General features: G+C 36.7%; 1 protein-coding gene and 8 non-coding genes across 9 annotated transcripts in view; 2 read left to right on the forward strand and 7 right to left on the reverse strand.

Annotated features, from left to right (window-relative positions):
* Positions 1–18,541, forward strand: part of LOC101897111 (ecdysone receptor) — a 188,050-nt gene that overhangs the window by 38,393 nt on the left and 131,116 nt on the right. Inside the window, exons 2-3 of the mRNA XM_059128819.1 lie at positions 6,623–7,777; positions 7,838–8,007. Of these exons, the coding sequence (XP_058984802.1) occupies positions 6,900–7,777; positions 7,838–8,007 (1,048 nt within the window). The 5' untranslated portion in view covers positions 6,623–6,899. The remainder of the gene's footprint in view (positions 1–6,622; positions 7,778–7,837; positions 8,008–18,541) is intronic.
* Positions 500–573, reverse strand: TRNAN-GUU (transfer RNA asparagine (anticodon GUU)). Its single transcript has one exon. It is a non-coding gene; the product is annotated as a tRNA-Asn (tRNA).
* On the reverse strand, positions 1,028–1,101 carry TRNAN-GUU (transfer RNA asparagine (anticodon GUU)). Its single transcript has one exon. It is a non-coding gene; the product is annotated as a tRNA-Asn (tRNA).
* TRNAN-GUU (transfer RNA asparagine (anticodon GUU)) lies at positions 2,704–2,777 on the forward strand. Its single transcript has one exon. It is a non-coding gene; the product is annotated as a tRNA-Asn (tRNA).
* On the reverse strand, positions 3,323–3,396 carry TRNAN-GUU (transfer RNA asparagine (anticodon GUU)). The gene has a single exon. It is a non-coding gene; the product is annotated as a tRNA-Asn (tRNA).
* On the reverse strand, positions 3,892–3,965 carry TRNAN-GUU (transfer RNA asparagine (anticodon GUU)). The gene has a single exon. It is a non-coding gene; the product is annotated as a tRNA-Asn (tRNA).
* Positions 4,550–4,623, reverse strand: TRNAN-GUU (transfer RNA asparagine (anticodon GUU)). Its single transcript has one exon. It is a non-coding gene; the product is annotated as a tRNA-Asn (tRNA).
* On the reverse strand, positions 9,161–9,232 carry TRNAD-GUC (transfer RNA aspartic acid (anticodon GUC)). Its single transcript has one exon. It is a non-coding gene; the product is annotated as a tRNA-Asp (tRNA).
* TRNAD-GUC (transfer RNA aspartic acid (anticodon GUC)) lies at positions 11,766–11,837 on the reverse strand. Its single transcript has one exon. It is a non-coding gene; the product is annotated as a tRNA-Asp (tRNA).

Here is an 18,541-nt window from a genome sequence, read left to right on the forward strand (position 1 = left end):
TTTTGGAATTGAAAATATTGAATAATAAATATTTAAATTTGTAAAAATTGCTGAAAAACACGTATTATAACCTCCGGATGTCATCGCCTAAGAAAACATATAAAAATCTACTAATATTTGAAAAGACATTTAAAATATTTTGACATATCAATGTTTCCAAGCGTTGAACCATCTACATGTATTCTTCTACCATGATCTATTCACTTGGCACAATTTTCACTCTGGTTAGAGGTTTATGGAGGTCATGTACTTGAATATAAATGCTATTCACCTGACAAAATTGACATAGGTGATATTTGTGATATTTCATAATGTGATATACTTTTATATTGTATATTTATCTGTCATTTTTAATTAACCAATAATATTCGGTTCTAAATGGCGCCCAACATTCTGATGATTATCCATCCTCTTTATTCTTTCGTTGGATGAATTTTCAAGTTTCATCGAATTAAATCTAGAAACTTCTCCAAATCATTGGAATTATTAAAATATCGACCGCCCCCGGGTGGGCTCGAACCACCAACCTTTCGGTTAACAGCCGAACGCGCTAGCCAATTGCGCCACGGAGGCGATATGGCGCCCAAATTGTACAACGGATTTTATATAGTAGAAAAATGGGTCAAGTCAGAATTGAGGTCAGAAAATTTAAAACCCATTTTAGCATAAAACGGTCTTTACTTTCTAGGGGTTAACCATAGAATAGCAAATAAATAATAAAACATAATTCTTAAGAGAATGTTGAAAAAACTCTTCTAAGCCGATTTTTTTACTTTTTGTAATAATTTTTAAACATAAAAAAATTATTATTTGATTTGCCAAGATTTATATAAACAATTGTTGAAAAAAAGCCCTATACATATATCTGATTGATTTTTTATTCATGACAGTCATTAAGAGGCTAGCATGTACGAGACTCCATCAATGGTTTAACCCTGGACCAATGTGAATTTGCCATCGAAATTTCCAACAAGATTTTTTTTCTCCTAAATTTATCCCGAGATGTGATTCTAAAAAATATTTAATGCGCCCCCGGGTGGGCTCGAACCACCAACCTTTCGGTTAACAGCCGAACGCGCTAGCCAATTGCGCCACGGAGGCGATGTCGTGTTGCTGTCAATATCAACACTTGACATTGGGGACTTGATTTTATTTTGGAGTAGACGTTTTTGAAGTTATTTACATTCTGCAAATATTTGTGGCTTCTCTCCATCCATATTGGCCTGGATAGTTCACTTTCTAGTATCATCATCTTGAAATCTCCAAAGAAAGTATTGACTCACTCGGATGTATTTTACAGCCAAAAATTCCCAGTTGCAAATTTGCAAAAATCTGTCGCACGCACATGGCCTCCGTGGCGCAATTGGCTAGCGCGTTCGGCTGTTAACCGAAAGGTTGGTGGCTCGAGCCCACCCGGGGGCGCATTACTTTTTAAGAATTTTTATTTTCTAAAAAGTTAAAGGGAGAATATCTGTAAAACAAATTTTTAAGGTTTTGCTATTTACCTGCTTTTGGGCATTAATTCGGATGAGATTTTGATTTTGAATTGGTTAGGAATTGAATTTTATGTGGTGTTTACTTCTGATCTAAGATTTCATAATCTTCTAAAAATATCTTGGGTTTCAATAGTCTTTGTTTCGCAATTGACTGTTGAAATCTGCAATATCTCATTTATATATTGATATTTAACTTATATTTAATATAAGATAAATAACAACAACAATGACTACCAGCAATATCTTAAATTTAAAGTTTGATATTTTGAAGCATTAAACCAGATAGGACGATTTCCTACAAAATTATATCCCTGAGGATATTTGTCATATAGGAAAATTGGCGAAATAAAAAACAACCAAATATTATTTCCTTTTAATGTTCGAAAGCTGAACGATCAAAATTTGTAACCTTCGAAAACCAGAAAATTTGCACTGTGCAGATATTTTATGTACACAATGTATTATGGAACAATGACGGGTGGTTTCAGCAGTATTATATCATTGATTAGCTTCTTCCGAGTATCAAAAATACGCACGAATCTGATATTTGTTCAAACTCTTTTACAAATTGTTCTGGTGGTCCTGCGACTACAGAAACCAACAGTACTGTACACATATTTTGAGAAAATTACATTAACATCGAATCGAAAACGAATTTGTGGCGGTAACACATGGCCGGCCTCTGTTTCCCAATTGGATAGCTCATTCAACTATCAAAAAATAGGCAAGAATCGGACATTTGTTTAAAATCTCTAACAACTTATTTTGATGGTCCTCCGATCTCACAAAAAAACGGTACTGTACAGATATTTTGGGGAAAATGAAACCATTGAATGAAGACCACTTTGCAACGGCAACACATGGCCTCCGTGGCGCAATTTGCTATCAAAAATACAAAAATATATGAAATCTGCTCAAAATCTCTTACAAATTAATCTGATGGTCCTTCGACCTCACAGAAAAACTGTACTGTACATGTAATTTAAGAAAATAAGATGGCCACTGAATGAAGACGAGTTTGTAATGGCATCAGATAACCTCCGTGGCGCAATTGTCTATCAAAAATACAAAAATATATGAAATTGCTCAAAATCTCTTACAAGTTAATCGGATGGTCCTTCGACGTTACAGAAAAACGGTACTGTACAGACATTGTAGGAAAATGTGATTAAATTGAATGAGTACATCTTTGCAACGGCAACACATGGCCTCCGTGGCGCAATTGGCTAGCGCGTTCGGCTGTTAACCGAAAGGTTGGTGGTTCGAGCCCACCCGGGGGCGCAAAATCTTTTTTTCAAAGAGAGAGGCTTTAAGAAAATTTGTGAAAAGCTTCATTGGGTTGTGAAATTTTAAGAAAATTATATTGAGACGTATAGGAACCTCCAGAAATCTATTCTAGTGTATGTAAATGGGAAAACCATAGAAAGGGTAGTCAGTGCCATAAGTGATGTACGCAGAAATGTCTTCGGAACCTAACTGGCAAACAAACTAACTTTTCCATGTAAAATGTACAAGTCAGAATAATGGCCATTTAGCAGAACATCCACTGCTTACGCCCCTGGAAATAATATCATGTTTGCCGTTTTTTCCCACAAACGGTGAAAAGACACAAACCACTAATGGATATTAAGAGTATATTGATATATGTTGGACATATATTTATTCCTGACTAAATATATCAAAATCTCCCCCTAGTATTAACCATGGGTTTTGCCATGAATTCCTAAAAAATGGCAAATTTAAAAATCAGAGGAAGCCCTTAGTATTTACCGAGGACTTTGCCATGAATTCCTATAAAAACTTACAAATGTAAAATCAAAAATAATCGCCCCCGGGTGGGCTCGAACCACCAACCTTTCGGTTAACAGCCGAACGCGCTAGCCAATTGCGCCACGGAGGCCATGTGAAGACCGGAATTTTAAAAACGATGCAAAAACTAATATATCTCAGATGTAATTTTGTATATTCTACTTTTCGAAAACTGTCCGCCATAGAAACCACGATTGTGATATTTAGCGTAATAGGAAGACTGAGTATGTCCCTTCAACACAATCATTGAAAAATTTCTGAATATTAAAAATAGTGAATAGAATAAATGACTTGAGATTGTTGACCTAGGGCAGAGGTATTTGGTAAATGGATATTTGATAATTTCCCTTTCAAGTTGAGCTATTGATGACCTAAGGAGATGACACCGAAAATTGAATCTATCAAAGTCCACGCATCGAGCCGGCTTATTAGGAGTCATTTTAGTGGCTAGACGAGGACCAATTGTGAAAAATTCCATCTTTGATGAAATTCATATTCAATTAATGTAAAACATATTTTGAAGTCTATCTATAGCCCAACTGGGGAAAACTATTTCAATGTTCGAGTTCAATAAAAAAAATTAAGACGCCCCCGGGTGGGCTCGAACCACCAACCTTTCGGTTAACAGCCGAACGCGCTAGCCAATTGCGCCACGGAGGCGATATGGCGCCCAATCAAAACCCATCTTCGTTTTAGGTCACTTTAATACTAAATACTTAATTAATACTAAAGACTGTACAGTACCGTTCTTTTGAAAGAAATTGTATCCCTGAGACGAGAAAATTTTATGTGGAATATGGAAATAATGCAAAATATTTATAATTTCCTCACAAAAAGGACAAGAATTGACATTTGGTCCTTCGATTTTTAAAAAATGTATGAAATTAACATAATATTGAACATGAAATAATAGCCAAAAAAGAACCAATAACTGCAATCGGAACGCAAAACCAGGTCACTTCATATCCCAAAGAGTGTACAGTACTGATTTTTGTAAAGATCGAAGGACCAAGTCCTTCTTTTTCCTCTCTTCCACCTTTTTGTATCGCTTTTTCATGGAAATTGCGAATATTTTTTGAATTCATCGATATTCGATACTTTTGTCTATCCCATAAAAAGGAGCTGGGAACGCAAAAATATGATAGTTGGTATTGTAGCGATCAACCCTTATCTGATGTAGAACCTAAAACCACTCTCTTTTCGCTTTCATTTCTTACAACCAAAAAGAAGAGGAAAAATAATTGCGCCCCCGGGTGGGCTCGAACCACCAACCTTTCGGTTAACAGCCGAACGCGCTAGCCAATTGCGCCACGGAGGCCATGTAATTTCAAAATTTTAGGGTTAGGTTTTTCAAGATATTTAAAAAAGTACTTAAAACACCGAACTCTAATCAAATTACAGAAACCCAGTTAAAAATCAAATATTAAAAAAACCCCCAAAGAATCAATGTCAAAATCGGGTCAAAGTTTTCAAATTGTTTACCCTTCATCACATAATGGAAGAAGGGTATATTGAATTACAGGAAAACTCAGAAGATTACGAAAGTAGAGCTAAACACAGAAGACACTTGCCTCGGCGTTTTAAAAGTTTACCTTGGAAAGTTACCAAAATAGAAGAGGAAAGGTGGTAATTCTCCACTTTTTTAAAATTTTTCGAATAAAGATTCCTCGAATTTTAGATATATAGAGTCTCCGGCAATATTACTGATAACAATACAAGCATTATTTTGGTTGAAAATTTCAATCCCAAATCGAATCGAATTTAATTTTTTTTCAGAATATTATTAAAATCTCCCTTTAAACGGGATCTAGGAAGTCGAAACAATTCTATAAAATTATTTGTCATAAAATTCTACAATAGGTCCCAAAGATATCAAAACTCTAAATCTTCACTAAACGCCTGAAATTTATAAATGCAAAAAAAAAACACAATTTAGGGTTAAATCCATACTCCATGTGAGTTTATGCCAAATCCTCATACAAAGCATGATTTTGGAAGGTTCACGTTAAAGACAAAAATATTCTTCATCAAATTTTACTATAGGTATTCAAGGAAAAGAAAACAGAATTTTGATTTTATATTCAGAAAATATTTGCCTAAATGTTGCCAAACTACGTCAAAATATTTTCTAATTTTTTTATTAATTTTTGCACCGACTTTTTTCGATTTATCGCATGAAAGTACCATAAGATTTCGTTTTAGGCAAAAAGTGTCAAGAGAAGAAATATTCTATACAAAATTTCACTATAAGTCCCGCTATAAATTATATACCTAGCTTTAATGGTTTTGTACGAAAATTACATTTGAATTTATATATTTCAAATGTGCGTTACATGATTACGTTTTTAACTGTTATTTGTATGGCGTTTTAAATCTGAGTCTAAATTGACGATAATACTTAGTTTTTGGGACAAAGTGTCAAAGGCAAAAATGTTCTTGATCAAATTTCACTATAAGTCTCCAAAGAAAAGTAATCTCTATTTCCATTTAATATCAAGAAAATATATGCATCAATGTAGTCAAAAAAATCCGAATTTTTTCGATAATTTTTTTCTCGGACTTTTTTCGAGTTTATGCATGAAAGTGACATTAAATTTCATTTTAGGCTGAAGTTATCAAAAGAAGAAATGTTCTACACAAAATTTCACTATGAATCTCAGAACAAACCACATACCTAGGTGAAATAGTTTGTTACGAACATTCCATTAGAAATGTATTTATTACAAGTGAAAATGAAAAAAAAAAACGGTGCTTTAAATTTCTCGTAAATAATTTAAGACCTGTTGTGGTGTTTTTTTTATTTTCAACATTTTCAACCTCTAACATCCTTGACTCATTACCACCCTGCGAATGGGTCATATTATGTGAAAGCGTTTTTGTTGTTTTTTCTCTGTTCACCAGGCATGTGACCACGAATACTTTGTGTTCTCAACATGACATGACGATGGTGATGACGACGACGGCATTCAACCCTTGATACCCTGAAAAAAGCCAAAAAACTAGGTCAATGCATGCTCAAGTGTAGTATAGACGACAAGCTAACGAGAAAGAGAGAAAAAAAATACATTCAGCTACTGACCAACAAAAGCCATGGCCTGGGGGGAGGGGTGCTTGAAACCCTGAGATTATTGAAAGGTGACTGGCAGTCATAAAACAAAACATTAGAATTCTTAGAAATGCCCGCCACCAAAGCTGAGCGGGCAGGGGCACTGAGCCTATAGAGGGTCGGGTCACGAGCGAGCAAACATTTGAACATTCCATTGCTTTGCTTTTCATTGCTAATTTGTGTTTCTTTTTTTTCATCTCTTCTTTTGCAGCTGCTCTTCTGGACAAATTGTAAATATTTTTGGTATTTCTTTACCAAGACCCAAACCGAATCATCGTGGTACAGAACCAAACACCCTGCTGCCCAAGGCCAACACGCGGGGGGATTGGCCGAGGAGAAACGGTGCCCCTGGATGCGGCACCGTTTGAGCGAAAAATGTAAATCGAAGCAAAAAATATTTATTTTCCCTGCCACACTTTTTTAAATGTCGCCAAACGCAACAACAACAACAGCTAGAACAAGATTTACGGGTCACCACAAAGTTTAGGATGAATTTGTCCTCAATGATGTACCGGCTAAATCATGCGCAAGGACAAAAGCTGTCGTTGCCGCCCAGCGAACAACAACAGCAGCAGCAACAACAACAATCATCAACGCCACAACAACAACAGCAGCAGCAGCAAGTCATACCCAGTCATATTCTGTTGCAACAACAACTGGATGCTGCCGCCAGTTCAGCTGCTGTGGCAGCCAGCAATGCTGCCGCTGCTGCAGGAGGGGATGCTGCCAATGTTTTCATAGCCAATTTTGCTGGTGGCGCTGCATCAACGCTGGATGCAACGGCGGAAGCCGGTAACTCCAACCCAGTTCGCAATTTGATACACATCCAACAGCAGCATGCTGTCGCCGCAGCCGCTGCCGCCACACGCCAGCTAAACAACAATGTAAGCAATATTGTCATTAGTTCGGTAGACTCGCTCGCCAGTGCTTCCGTCGAAGAGAAAATCAAGCTATTAAAGACTGCCATTAAATCGGAACCCCTACATGACATTTCCAGCGCAACAACAACTGCAGCAGCATTGGCGGCGGCGGGCAGCAGTAGCAATCACAGCCAGGTCGCCAATCTCAGCAGCGATTGCAAGGAAGAGTTCATAAGTCTGGCGGCCTGTTCGGCCCTGGCAAACATTGCCCCCTCAACAGCAGCAGCACTCAAATCGGGAACTTTGGCATTGAAAACGGCAACGGGTATTGCTGCTGTCAATGCCAGCACAGTGGCGGGATCTACACAAGTTACCATAACGACCGCACCAAGCGTTGCTGGTGGTAGTTCAACAAGTAATGTGGCGGCAGCTGCTGGTGGCTCTGCAGATCCTTCCAATGGCAGTTCAGCGGTTTTTCTGCCCTCAAAACGAGCCCGTTTGGAATTGTAAGTTTTGGGCCCTCAATTTTCTCGAATTCCATGGTTTCATTGGTTGTTTCTTTGCAGAAGGGAAGAATGGATTTCCACACCTAGTCCCGGCAGTGTGCCCAGCACTGCACCTTTAAGTCCATCTTCAGCCTCTCAAAATCACATTTATGGCGCAAATTTATCGAATGGATACTCATCGCCCATGTCGGCGGGTAGTTATGACCCGTTTTCACCAAATGGGAAACAAGGTAGGTGGAAAATCTGCAAATTAACTTTTAAATGAATATAAGTTGTGGGTGAAATATTCAGAAAATTAAGAGATATAGGAATGGACCTCAGGTTAAAGGAATAATCACACATTTTTCTTAAAGGAAAAACTTTACTGGAGCTTCTTGAAGATTGTGAGACTCGTTCTTCCAGAAAACCACAACCGTTTGGCTCGAATGTAGATTCAATTCTGATTTTATTTAAAAATATTTTTCTTATGCACACCAAAAATTAAACTAACTTAACCTAATCGCAGTCACACAATTATTGTCTTATATTCTAATATTGAATGGAGAACATTGAAGGGCAGCTTGTCGTTCCATCATTCAAGTGGGCTTGGGTACCTATATAACGCATCGATATCTGTGTGTGTGGATCAGAACCTTTATTATCTTATACATTATAGTATGAAACAGCGCACACTGAATTTTACACATGTGATATTTTATGGCGGCTGGGAAATATGTAATTTTAGAATATTTATTTTTAATTGCCAGATTTGAACGGGTCCTCGACTGCATTCAAGCGTATGTGCAAAGTATTCTGCACAATGTCCAAACTTTGAACAAAATCTAATTATAATATAAACATTTTTTTGTTTACTAATATTAATTTAACAAATCATTTAACCTCTAAATAATTCCAATAATTTTTAAAGCTTTGGACGCTTGAAAATAATTTTCTGAAGGCTTTTCAGGTACAATTTTATAGAATAAATTGTAATCCTTGTTTGCATCAATAAGATTACATTCTTCTCCAGTTTTTCCTGACATATATTTGCAACATTTATATAATTTATTTATTAAATTGCTTAAATCATAATTAGGATTTTTTGTTGAATTCTGATAGAGGTTTTAGTCAGGCAAGCTTAAAAAATAGGAACAAGTTAACATATAAAGTAATATATCTTTAGCTTCATCCATCTAAGCATATCTGCATCGGAAAAATTTATGTTTTCTTATTTGGTTACAAAGATCGCATTTATATGCCTTTTGAATATTCCTGCACACAATTTCATGCAATTTTTAAGAGTGAAGGAAACCAAAAACTCCTACCTTCAAAGCAAAATGGACCATAACGTGCGTCCATACTTTTAAAAAATCCGTCCATTGGATCAACAAAAAAATTGTAGATCTCCCCGACGGGGAATTGAACCCCGGTCTCCCGCGTGACAGGCGGGGATACTAACCACTATACTATCGAGGATGTTGAAGGAATGTGGGAAAATACAAAATATAAATGGAGATTGTCTTGTAGAATTATAAACCTATGCAAAATTATATATCTATCTATAATTTTGGAATTATAGTTCTCTTCATCATTATCATGAAAAAAAGACGTTTGTTATAAGCCGCAGCTAAATAATTTGTTTTTAAAGTGAGATTTTTAGTGCTTAAGATTTGAAATCGATAAAGAAGATATTGTGAAAAGCAAGGCTACTAGCCACTGTAATATCGAGGAAAAATCTATGGGAACATTTTTGCTATACAGATTGTCTTCCATAATTATAAATTTCTACAAAATTCTATGAAAAAAAAGGTTTCTTTAAAGCCCCAAGCTAATAATATTTTGTTATAGAAAAATTTGGGGTTAAATCGAAAATGAAAATCGTGTCAAAGACGGGGCTACTAAACACTATACTATCGAGGATATGGACTCATTTTGGGAGAATAAAAATATATATGTGAATAATGCATTCCGAAACCATAAATTCTATATATAATAAGATATATATTCTAACATTGACAAAAACAGATACAACGTAACTCAAACTCCGGCTCATTTATTTGCCGTTAAAGTGGAATTTTGAAATCAAATATAAAAATCCTGCAAAAGACAAGGACAAAGACAAGACAATACTAGCCACTATACTATCGAGGAAAAAAGCTATGGAAAAATCCAAAATTTGAATTCAGATTAAATTCCATAATCATACATCTCTACATCACAGGGTCTACTTATCACTATACTATCGAGGATATTGAATGATTTTGAGAAATATCAAAATATATATTAATAATGATGCATTACAAAACTATAAACTCTTTGTAAATATGAATAATTATAATATTGATAAACCGTAATAAATTGAAATCAAATACGAAAATCCTGCAAAAGGCAGGGCTACTAACTCCTATACTATCGAGGATATTAACAAACTTCAGAAAAATGCAAAAATATTTGTAGAGATTTTAAAACTTTACATAACTATTAAAAAAAGGGAAAAAGCTGTAAGTTCGGCCGGGCCGAACTTTGAATACCCTGTTAAAACCTTAAAAATACCAAATATAGCCGTTATATTAGTGTTTATACGACGACGTGGACCTGCATAGGCATATTTTGTTATAAGGCATTACAATATTCAAATGCGAAACTTGAAACAAAAATCGATGAATAATGTAGCTAACATCATCAAAATACCAAATATAGGGAGGTACTATTATATGGGGGCTATACGAAGATGTGGACATGCACAGACAAATTTTTGTCTTAGGCTGTAGTATCCATTACGAACTTTAAATACCAAATTTGAAACATTTCCGGTGAATAATGCCACTAAAATCACCATAGTACCAAATATCCGAGGTGCCGTTATAGGGGGGCTATACGAAGGCGGGGATCTGTACGGACATATTTATACCCTTCACCTTGGAAAGGAGGTATATTAACTTTGTCATTCCGTTTGTAACATCCCTAAATATTCGTCGTAGACCCGATAAAGTATATATATTCATAATCAGCATAAAATTCTAAGTCGATGTAACGATGTCCGTCTGTCTGTCTGTTGAAATCACGATACAGCCCACATTATTTGACGTAGAGAGTCAAAATTTAGCAGATCAATTTGTATTGTGTCTAGGATGGTTGGTATTGAAAATGAATATATATCGGTCCATGTTTTGGTATAGTCCCTATATAACGTTACCTCCCGATATTCGGTATTTTGATGATTTTTGCCACATTTCTTCGCGGATTTGTCGGAAAATTGGTATTTGTAGGCCATAATGGGTCCCAGTTCGTGTGGCGAAATATTGTATGTATAGTTCACGTTTTTGTCTAGCCCCATATAGCGGTACCTCCCGATATTCGATATTTTCATAATTTTTGCCACAATTTCCCACGAATATGTCAAAAATAGGTATTTGTGGGTCACAATGGGTTCTAATGTTTCCTTTACCCTAAGGTGGAGGGTATTAAAAGTTCGATCCGGTCGAACTTAATGTTTTTTACTTGTTCTGTCGTAGGTTGTAGTATCCGTTACGAACTTCTAATGCCAAATTTGTTTCGCTTAAATCACCAATATGGGGGCTAGACCTAAATGGCCCATTTTCAATACCAAAAGTAAAAGTTTTATTAACCTATACATTTCGTTCGGAAGGTAGAGTGATTTCCACAGACAGGTAGGCGGACGGACACAGCATTTAATGCTGATAAAGAATATAAAATGTATATTTCGTGGTGTTAACAACACAATGACTAACCTAATATACCCTCCATACTATGGTGGAGGATATAAAAAGTATATTGATTCTTAAAAATCCTATTTTGAGTGTTTATAGATTGAAATCGAATGCTAATATAATATTTTTGATGGGGCTAATAACCACTATACTATCGAGGATGAATTAATAATAATTAACATTAATTACAAATAAATTAAAAATATTTCAGTCAACTTATAACGTTACGCGAAACATAACTAAAAGTTGTTAAAAAAGCGAAAAAAATATTTTCATATCTCCCCGACGGGGAATTGAACCCCGGTCTCCCGCGTGACAGGCGGGGATACTAACCACTATACTATCGAGGATGTTGAATATAGGCGTGTTGAAATATAATTTGTATTTATCAGCATTGCCAACTATCCCAAACAATATACCACCATATTTATTAATTTAGTATCACCATAATCCAACAGATGGCGCCATAAACTAAATACTTTTATTTTAAAAGCTTTGATAAAGCTTTCTTACTTCTTTGTCATTCGGGCGCCATCTTTGGTCTAGTTAGCGCTGTTATTTTCTTGTTTCATTTGACCTGAACTACATTCAGGCTTTTCTTTTCTCCTTCTTTGTCCTTTTTGGAATGGCTCTTGGGTCGGTCGGTTACCAAAGCAACCAGAATATTTTCGTCAAATGCCAAAGTTAATGCTTCTCTCCCAGCCACCAACCACTACACCCACAGGATAAAGACCTTGTGAAACAAAAAAAAAAAAATATTCATTGTCCTTCTACCAAATTTAACATCGTCAAGGACGATGAGCTTGGCTGGCTGTCTGTGTGTGTGTGTTTGTGTGTGGAACAAAGAAAGTCTGGCATTCAGCAGCAGCAGAAAAAAAAAACAAATGGCCTGATTGAGAGATTTCCACTTGTGTGTGTGTAAGTGTACTTAATGTGCGGTTCATTCTAGAATTCCTGTGTATATGTGGTATATATACAATCGTGGGACTATATACTTTCGTATACATCCTTGGGCTCCATGCTCACATACACACACACATACTTAGAAATTTATTATGGTGGAAAAGTTGAAGGTCACCAGACAGACGTCTATGTCATCACGTTTGTTGTCTTCTTTGAAGAAATCTCCCCGAAAAAAAAGTGCTTGAACTTGCAGAATGTGGGCGGGGGGATAGGATGGCAGCAGACAGGGCATGACTGTGCGGAAAATCAGAAAACTCCAACCACGGTCTTGCCACCAACTCATCCTCCGACTCTACTCCTGAGGTTGCTGCTTCCTTCCACCTTGACATATAACGCAACGACCTTTTTCTTGAGTTCGTTGTTGTTGTTGTTGCTTGTGCACTTTCATGCCATGGCAAGGCAAATAACGGGGATTTGTTGTCTTCCAATTGGAGGGCTCACTGCTATACCGAACCAAGTCATGAAAAATAAAAAATGCCGAAATTAGTGCCAATGTCCCGGTATATGGAAACTCTGTTTACTCTATAAAGCACAATGTCAAAAAGTGTTTCGTTCCAAAGATAACGGTAAAAAACCTAAGTCAACGACTGACAATTTCGACTTTTTTCAAAGCAAAAATGAACCAAGTCAGTGTGTTTCACGTTGAATCAGTACTATTAGTGAGAACGTGTTTATTGTCGTTCAGTTTTCAGCAAAATTAAAAAAAATCAGTGTTTTCTATAAATGGATAGTAATAATAGCAGCACTAGTGATTTTTCCAGTAATGAAAATGAGGAATATTTGCCAGCCCCAAAAATGATGAAAACGGAAATGACGAATTTTTTATGTGTAAATATTTGTTGAAACCATGGTAAAATAAGGAAGGTAAAGTCATTTCATATAAGCATATCCATCTCTGCATTTTCTGTAATTTACCCTGTCAACTTTCCCTGCAACGTTGAAAAAAAGAAACAAGTAAAAAAGCTGTAAGTTCGGGCCGAACTTTGAATACCCTCCAACATTTGGTACAAATTTTGCAATTTTCAAAAAATTTAAATCCATTAAAAATTCAGTTAAAATCTTAAAAATACCGAATGAAGCCGTATATTAGGGTCTATATGAAAACGTGGAGCTGCACATACAATTTGCTGTCATAGGCTGTAGTATTCATTACGAACTTCAAATACTTAATTTGAAATAGTTCCGGTAAGTAATATCGCTAAAATCATCAAAACACCGAATATCGGGGGACACCGTTATATGGGGGCTATACGGAGACGTGGACCTACATGGCCCATTTTCAATACCAAAAGTCCTACAGTCATAATACGCATTTGAGTAAATTTTTATCAACTTACTTCATTTCGTTCGGAAGCTAGAGTGATTTCCACAGACGGACAGACGGATAGACTGTTATGCTGATCAAGAATATATATACTTTGTGGGGTCTAAAATGTATATTTCGAGGTGTTACAAACGGAATGACAAACTTAATATACCCTCCATACTATGGTGCAGGGTATAAAAATGTAAACATATAATTGCATGACTTTACCATCTTTTTCTACCATAGTTGAAACCTTAAATTTTCCTTTGTCCTTGTTGACATTAATTTATTTTTTTTATACCCTCCACCTTGGAAAGGAGGGTATATTAACTTTGTCATTCCGTTTGTAACATCCCTAAATATTCATTTTAGACCCCATAAAGTATATATATTCATAATCAGCATAAAATTCTAAGTCGATTTAACGATGTCCGTCTGTCTGTCTGTCCGTCTGTCTGTCTGTCTGTCCGTCTGTCTGTTGAAATCACGATACAGCCCACATTATTTGACGTAGAGCTCCAAAATTTAGCAGAGCTATTTGCATTGTGTCTAGGATGGTTGGTATTGAAAATGAGATATATCGGTCCACGTTCTGGTATAGTCCCCATATAACGGTACCTCCCGATATTCGGTATTTTGATGATTCATACCACATTTTTTCACGGATTTGTCTTAAAATTGGTATTTGTAGGTCATAGCGGGTCCCTGAGCGTGTGGCAAAACATTGCATGTACAGGGCCACGTTGTGGTATAGCCCCCATATAAAGGTACCTCCCGATATTTAGTATTTTAGTTTTTTTACCACATTTTTTCACGGATTTGTCTGAAAATCGGTATTTGTTGGTCATAATGGGTTCCAGCTCCGGTGGCGAAACATTGTAATTATAGGTCCACGTTTTGGTATAGCCCCCATATAACGGTACCTCCCGATATTCGGTAATTTGATGATTTTTGCCACATTTTTTCAGGGATTTGTTCGAAAATTGGTATTTGTTGGTCATAATTGGTTCCAGCTTCGGTGGCGAAACATTGCATGCATGGGTCCATGATTTGATATAGCCCCCATATAACGGTACCTCCCGATATTCGGTATTTTGATTGTTTTTGCCACATTTTTTCACTGATTTGTCTAAAAATTGGTATTTGTTGGTCATAATGGGTTCCAGCTCCGGTGGCGAAACATTGTAATTATAGGTCCACGTTTTGGTATAGCCCCCGTATAACGGTACCTCCCCATAATCGGCATTTTAATGGTTTTTGCCACATTTCTTCTAATGTTTCTTTTACCCTAAAGTGGAGGGTATTAAAAGTTTGGCCCGGCCGAACTTAATGTTTTTTTACTTGTTTTTAAATGAATTTATTTTATTTTCCAAAAAATCACAATGGTTGTCAATTACAACAGATGTACACGCAGCTGCCAGCCGCTAAAGCAAAACATGACTCAAAATAAAACTCCGAAACTAGTGGGAAATTAATCGCTGAAGTGAACTATATTTAGTCATATAACGAACACCTTATTTTATTTTTTTTGACTTGGTTCTCTTTAGCTGTGAAACCTTCAAATTTTATTCAGAGTAATAATGAACCAAAGTAGGTTTTTTTGTTTTTGAATATTTTTTTAGTAATATATTTAAATTATTTTTATTTTAAATTAATATCATTAGTTAATTTTGAATATAGTCTTTTACATTTTCTTTTGGTAGACTAAAATATTCCTTCCAGAAATTAATGGCAGTGCATTTACTTTACCTCTAAATATCTTCGAATTATGTTTTTATGACTTAGTTCGGTATAGCTGTGAGCCCTTCAATTGTACTTTGCCTACATACCCTACAGTTTGGCTTTCTTTTGGTTTAAGAAGTGGCAAGGTGTTTGCCGGCATGTGCTGGCATTTGCCTTACTTTGTGTTGGGGACTCAGGCTATCGCCCACACTTTCTTAAAATATTGTTGCAAAACCCGCTGTATTTGCTAGGATTCAGACACCGAGCCGGCATGAATGGTTGGTGTGGCAGGCTGTCTGCTTCTCTGTCAGTCGTTTTGGCGGTCGCTTGGTTTTGTCATAGAAATGCCATGAATTTATATTTATTTTTGTCCGCCCAGCCATGGCAGCAACAACATCTTGCCACCCTGTTGCTGCTGCTGCTCCTCTTCGGACTTTTATTGTTATTTGGCAAATTAATGGGTTTTGGGTGTGCTTTTTTTGTGTCGAACACGCGCAGGATGTAAGGCGTAGCAAAAAAGCATACTTATATACATTTCCAATACATATGTATGTATGTATATATGTACACATTTATTGCTATATATATTTAGAAGGTTGTTGTTGTTTTTTTCTGATTTATACATATTTACGTCTGTGAATGGCTGGTTTCGGCTTCGTGGTTTACATTGTTTGGCCATTTTTAAATTGCTGTTAGTTACTTTGTTGCCAAATGACTTTAAGCCCATTGGAATAGAAACGCTAACGCTTGGAATATTATGTTCGATGATGATGATGGGTTGTAGGTTGGATATTTAGTTACGTCTAAGGACATCACTTTCATTAACAAGACATCGAACTTGTTTCGAAATGAGATTTTTCAATTCAAGCAGCACTTGTCAGGAGGGAGGGGTGGAAAGGGGGTAAAAAAGTTTAAATTGCATGGAATCCTTTGGGGGCTTGGAGGGGCTCTCCATGAAATTAACTGCTCCTTTTGACATAGGAAATTATTTGTGGGGAAATGTCCAATAACCGGCGGGTCATTAGCATAGGTTTGTGGCCTTTTTAGAATTCAGTTTTTGAAATTCTGAGATTTCATTCATTCGAAATGGAAAACTTTGGTTATATAAATTAAGTGGAAGTCTGTTTCACAGCCATTCCGGATGGCTCCTACTAGCAAACAATCAATGTTTCAATGTTAAATGACGAAAAATGTAAGAAAAGTAATAATTTCGGAGAGGAGCCTGCTCCATGCTTCATCTGATAAGGACTTGCCTAGAAATTCATATTATGGTGATATTCTATTTGATCAGAGATTGGCTAGTATATCTTCAACGGTACGTACACAGAAATGCATTTTTGGAACCATTTCGGGGGTTCAACTGGAAAAAATTGGAAAGTGGCCATTTTCGAGGGTCTTGGGACCGAAAGTCCCATTCTCTATACCCATAGTGGTAAGGGTATTATGTCTTTGTGTATTTGTTTGTAACATGGAGAAGGATGCGGAAGATAGAAACATTGTTACTTTGCTGGATCTTCATAGAATCACTTTCTGAGTCGATTTATGCATGTCCGTCCATCCGTCCGTATATTCCTGTCAAGAAAATGCAGGTCGCATTTATTATCCAATTAAGATGGAATTTTCCAAACAATATTTATTTAGCCCAAAGACGAAATTGGCGATAATCAGATCAGATTTAGATATAAATGCCATATCTCTTCAACCGATTTCTGGTTCATTGTGAACCAAATGATCAATATAAGCCCAAATGACCTGGATTTTGATACATCCCACCGAATTCAATCTAGAAGTAAGTACATCAAATTTGGATAAATTCGCTTCAGATATAGCTATAGCTCCCATATAAATGTTTTATCCGTCACATACGTAATATGCACTCCACAAGAATGATATTTGATACCGGACATCAGATACTCCTCGAAAATACCTCTGTTAAATTTTATAATGATCGGTTCAGATTTAGATATAGCTCACATATACAGAGTTAGATGAAAAAACTGCAACCAACTTTCTCAGACTGCTGTAATTCCTAAGCCATTCGTCCGACAGCTGTTAAAATTATTCCAGTGACAGCTCATCATATTGTTTAGAAGCGTACAAAAGCTTTTTGGTGAGACTTTTCCAGAATAAAAGTTATTTGTTATGAGATTCAAGCGTGATAGTGTGATTTCTTTAAATTTGGCTGGAAAACCGACCACAAGTGGCTATCGTTAGAGCACTCTAGCATTAAAATGTGAATAAATCTTTTGTGTCTCGTACCATGACTCGTTAATGTGATACGGATACTGGTAGGGTAGCCCGACGTCAAAGAAGTGGACGGAAGAAAACAACAACATTAGCAGAAATGGTTCGAAAAGTAAAGAAGCAACTTGATCGAAAACTGCGTCGCAGTGGCCGAAAAATGGCTCGTGAGCTGAACATATCGCAATATTCCATTCGGCAAATATTGAAAAATGAACTCGGGGTAAAGCCATTGAAATTCCAAAAAGTGCAAGAAATTACTCCGCAGCTAAAGAAGGAAATAGACTCGAAAGAGCTAAAGAGTTTCTTCGCTTTGGCCGAAAGTGGTAAACTACCGAATTTGCTTCTCTCCGATGAGAAAACATTCGTTGCCCAGCAGTTTGTAAACAACAAAAAAATGATCCGCTCGTTTTTACTTGCCAAAGAGGTCGGCTAAAAATGTGCACCATCGGTTGGCCACCAGAACTCAATCCTTAAGCCGGCCATGGTGAAGGTGTGGGCCGCCATAAGAGCCGATGGTCGCTCTCCGCTCGTATTAATCGACCGTGGCCGCCGACCTTGGACATTCCAACAAGACTCAGCAACATCGCACTCAGAACGCGCCGTCAAAGAATGGTAACAAAATATTTTTCCTCGCCTTATTTCCAGCCCACAATGGCCTCCAAAATCTCCGGATACCAATCCGTTGGACTATTGTGTCTGGAGTATTTTGGAAATCAAGGTTGGCTCTAAAAAATACCAAAGTGTCGATCACCTCAAGCAAGCGCTTCGCCGGGAATTGGCCAACATACCGCAGACCCACATTCGGGCAGTGAGTGACCC

Source organism: Musca domestica, unplaced genomic scaffold, assembly GCF_030504385.1.
Source record: "Musca domestica strain aabys unplaced genomic scaffold, Musca_domestica.polishedcontigs.V.1.1 58, whole genome shotgun sequence".
Lineage (NCBI taxonomy): Eukaryota > Metazoa > Arthropoda > Insecta > Diptera > Muscidae > Musca > Musca domestica.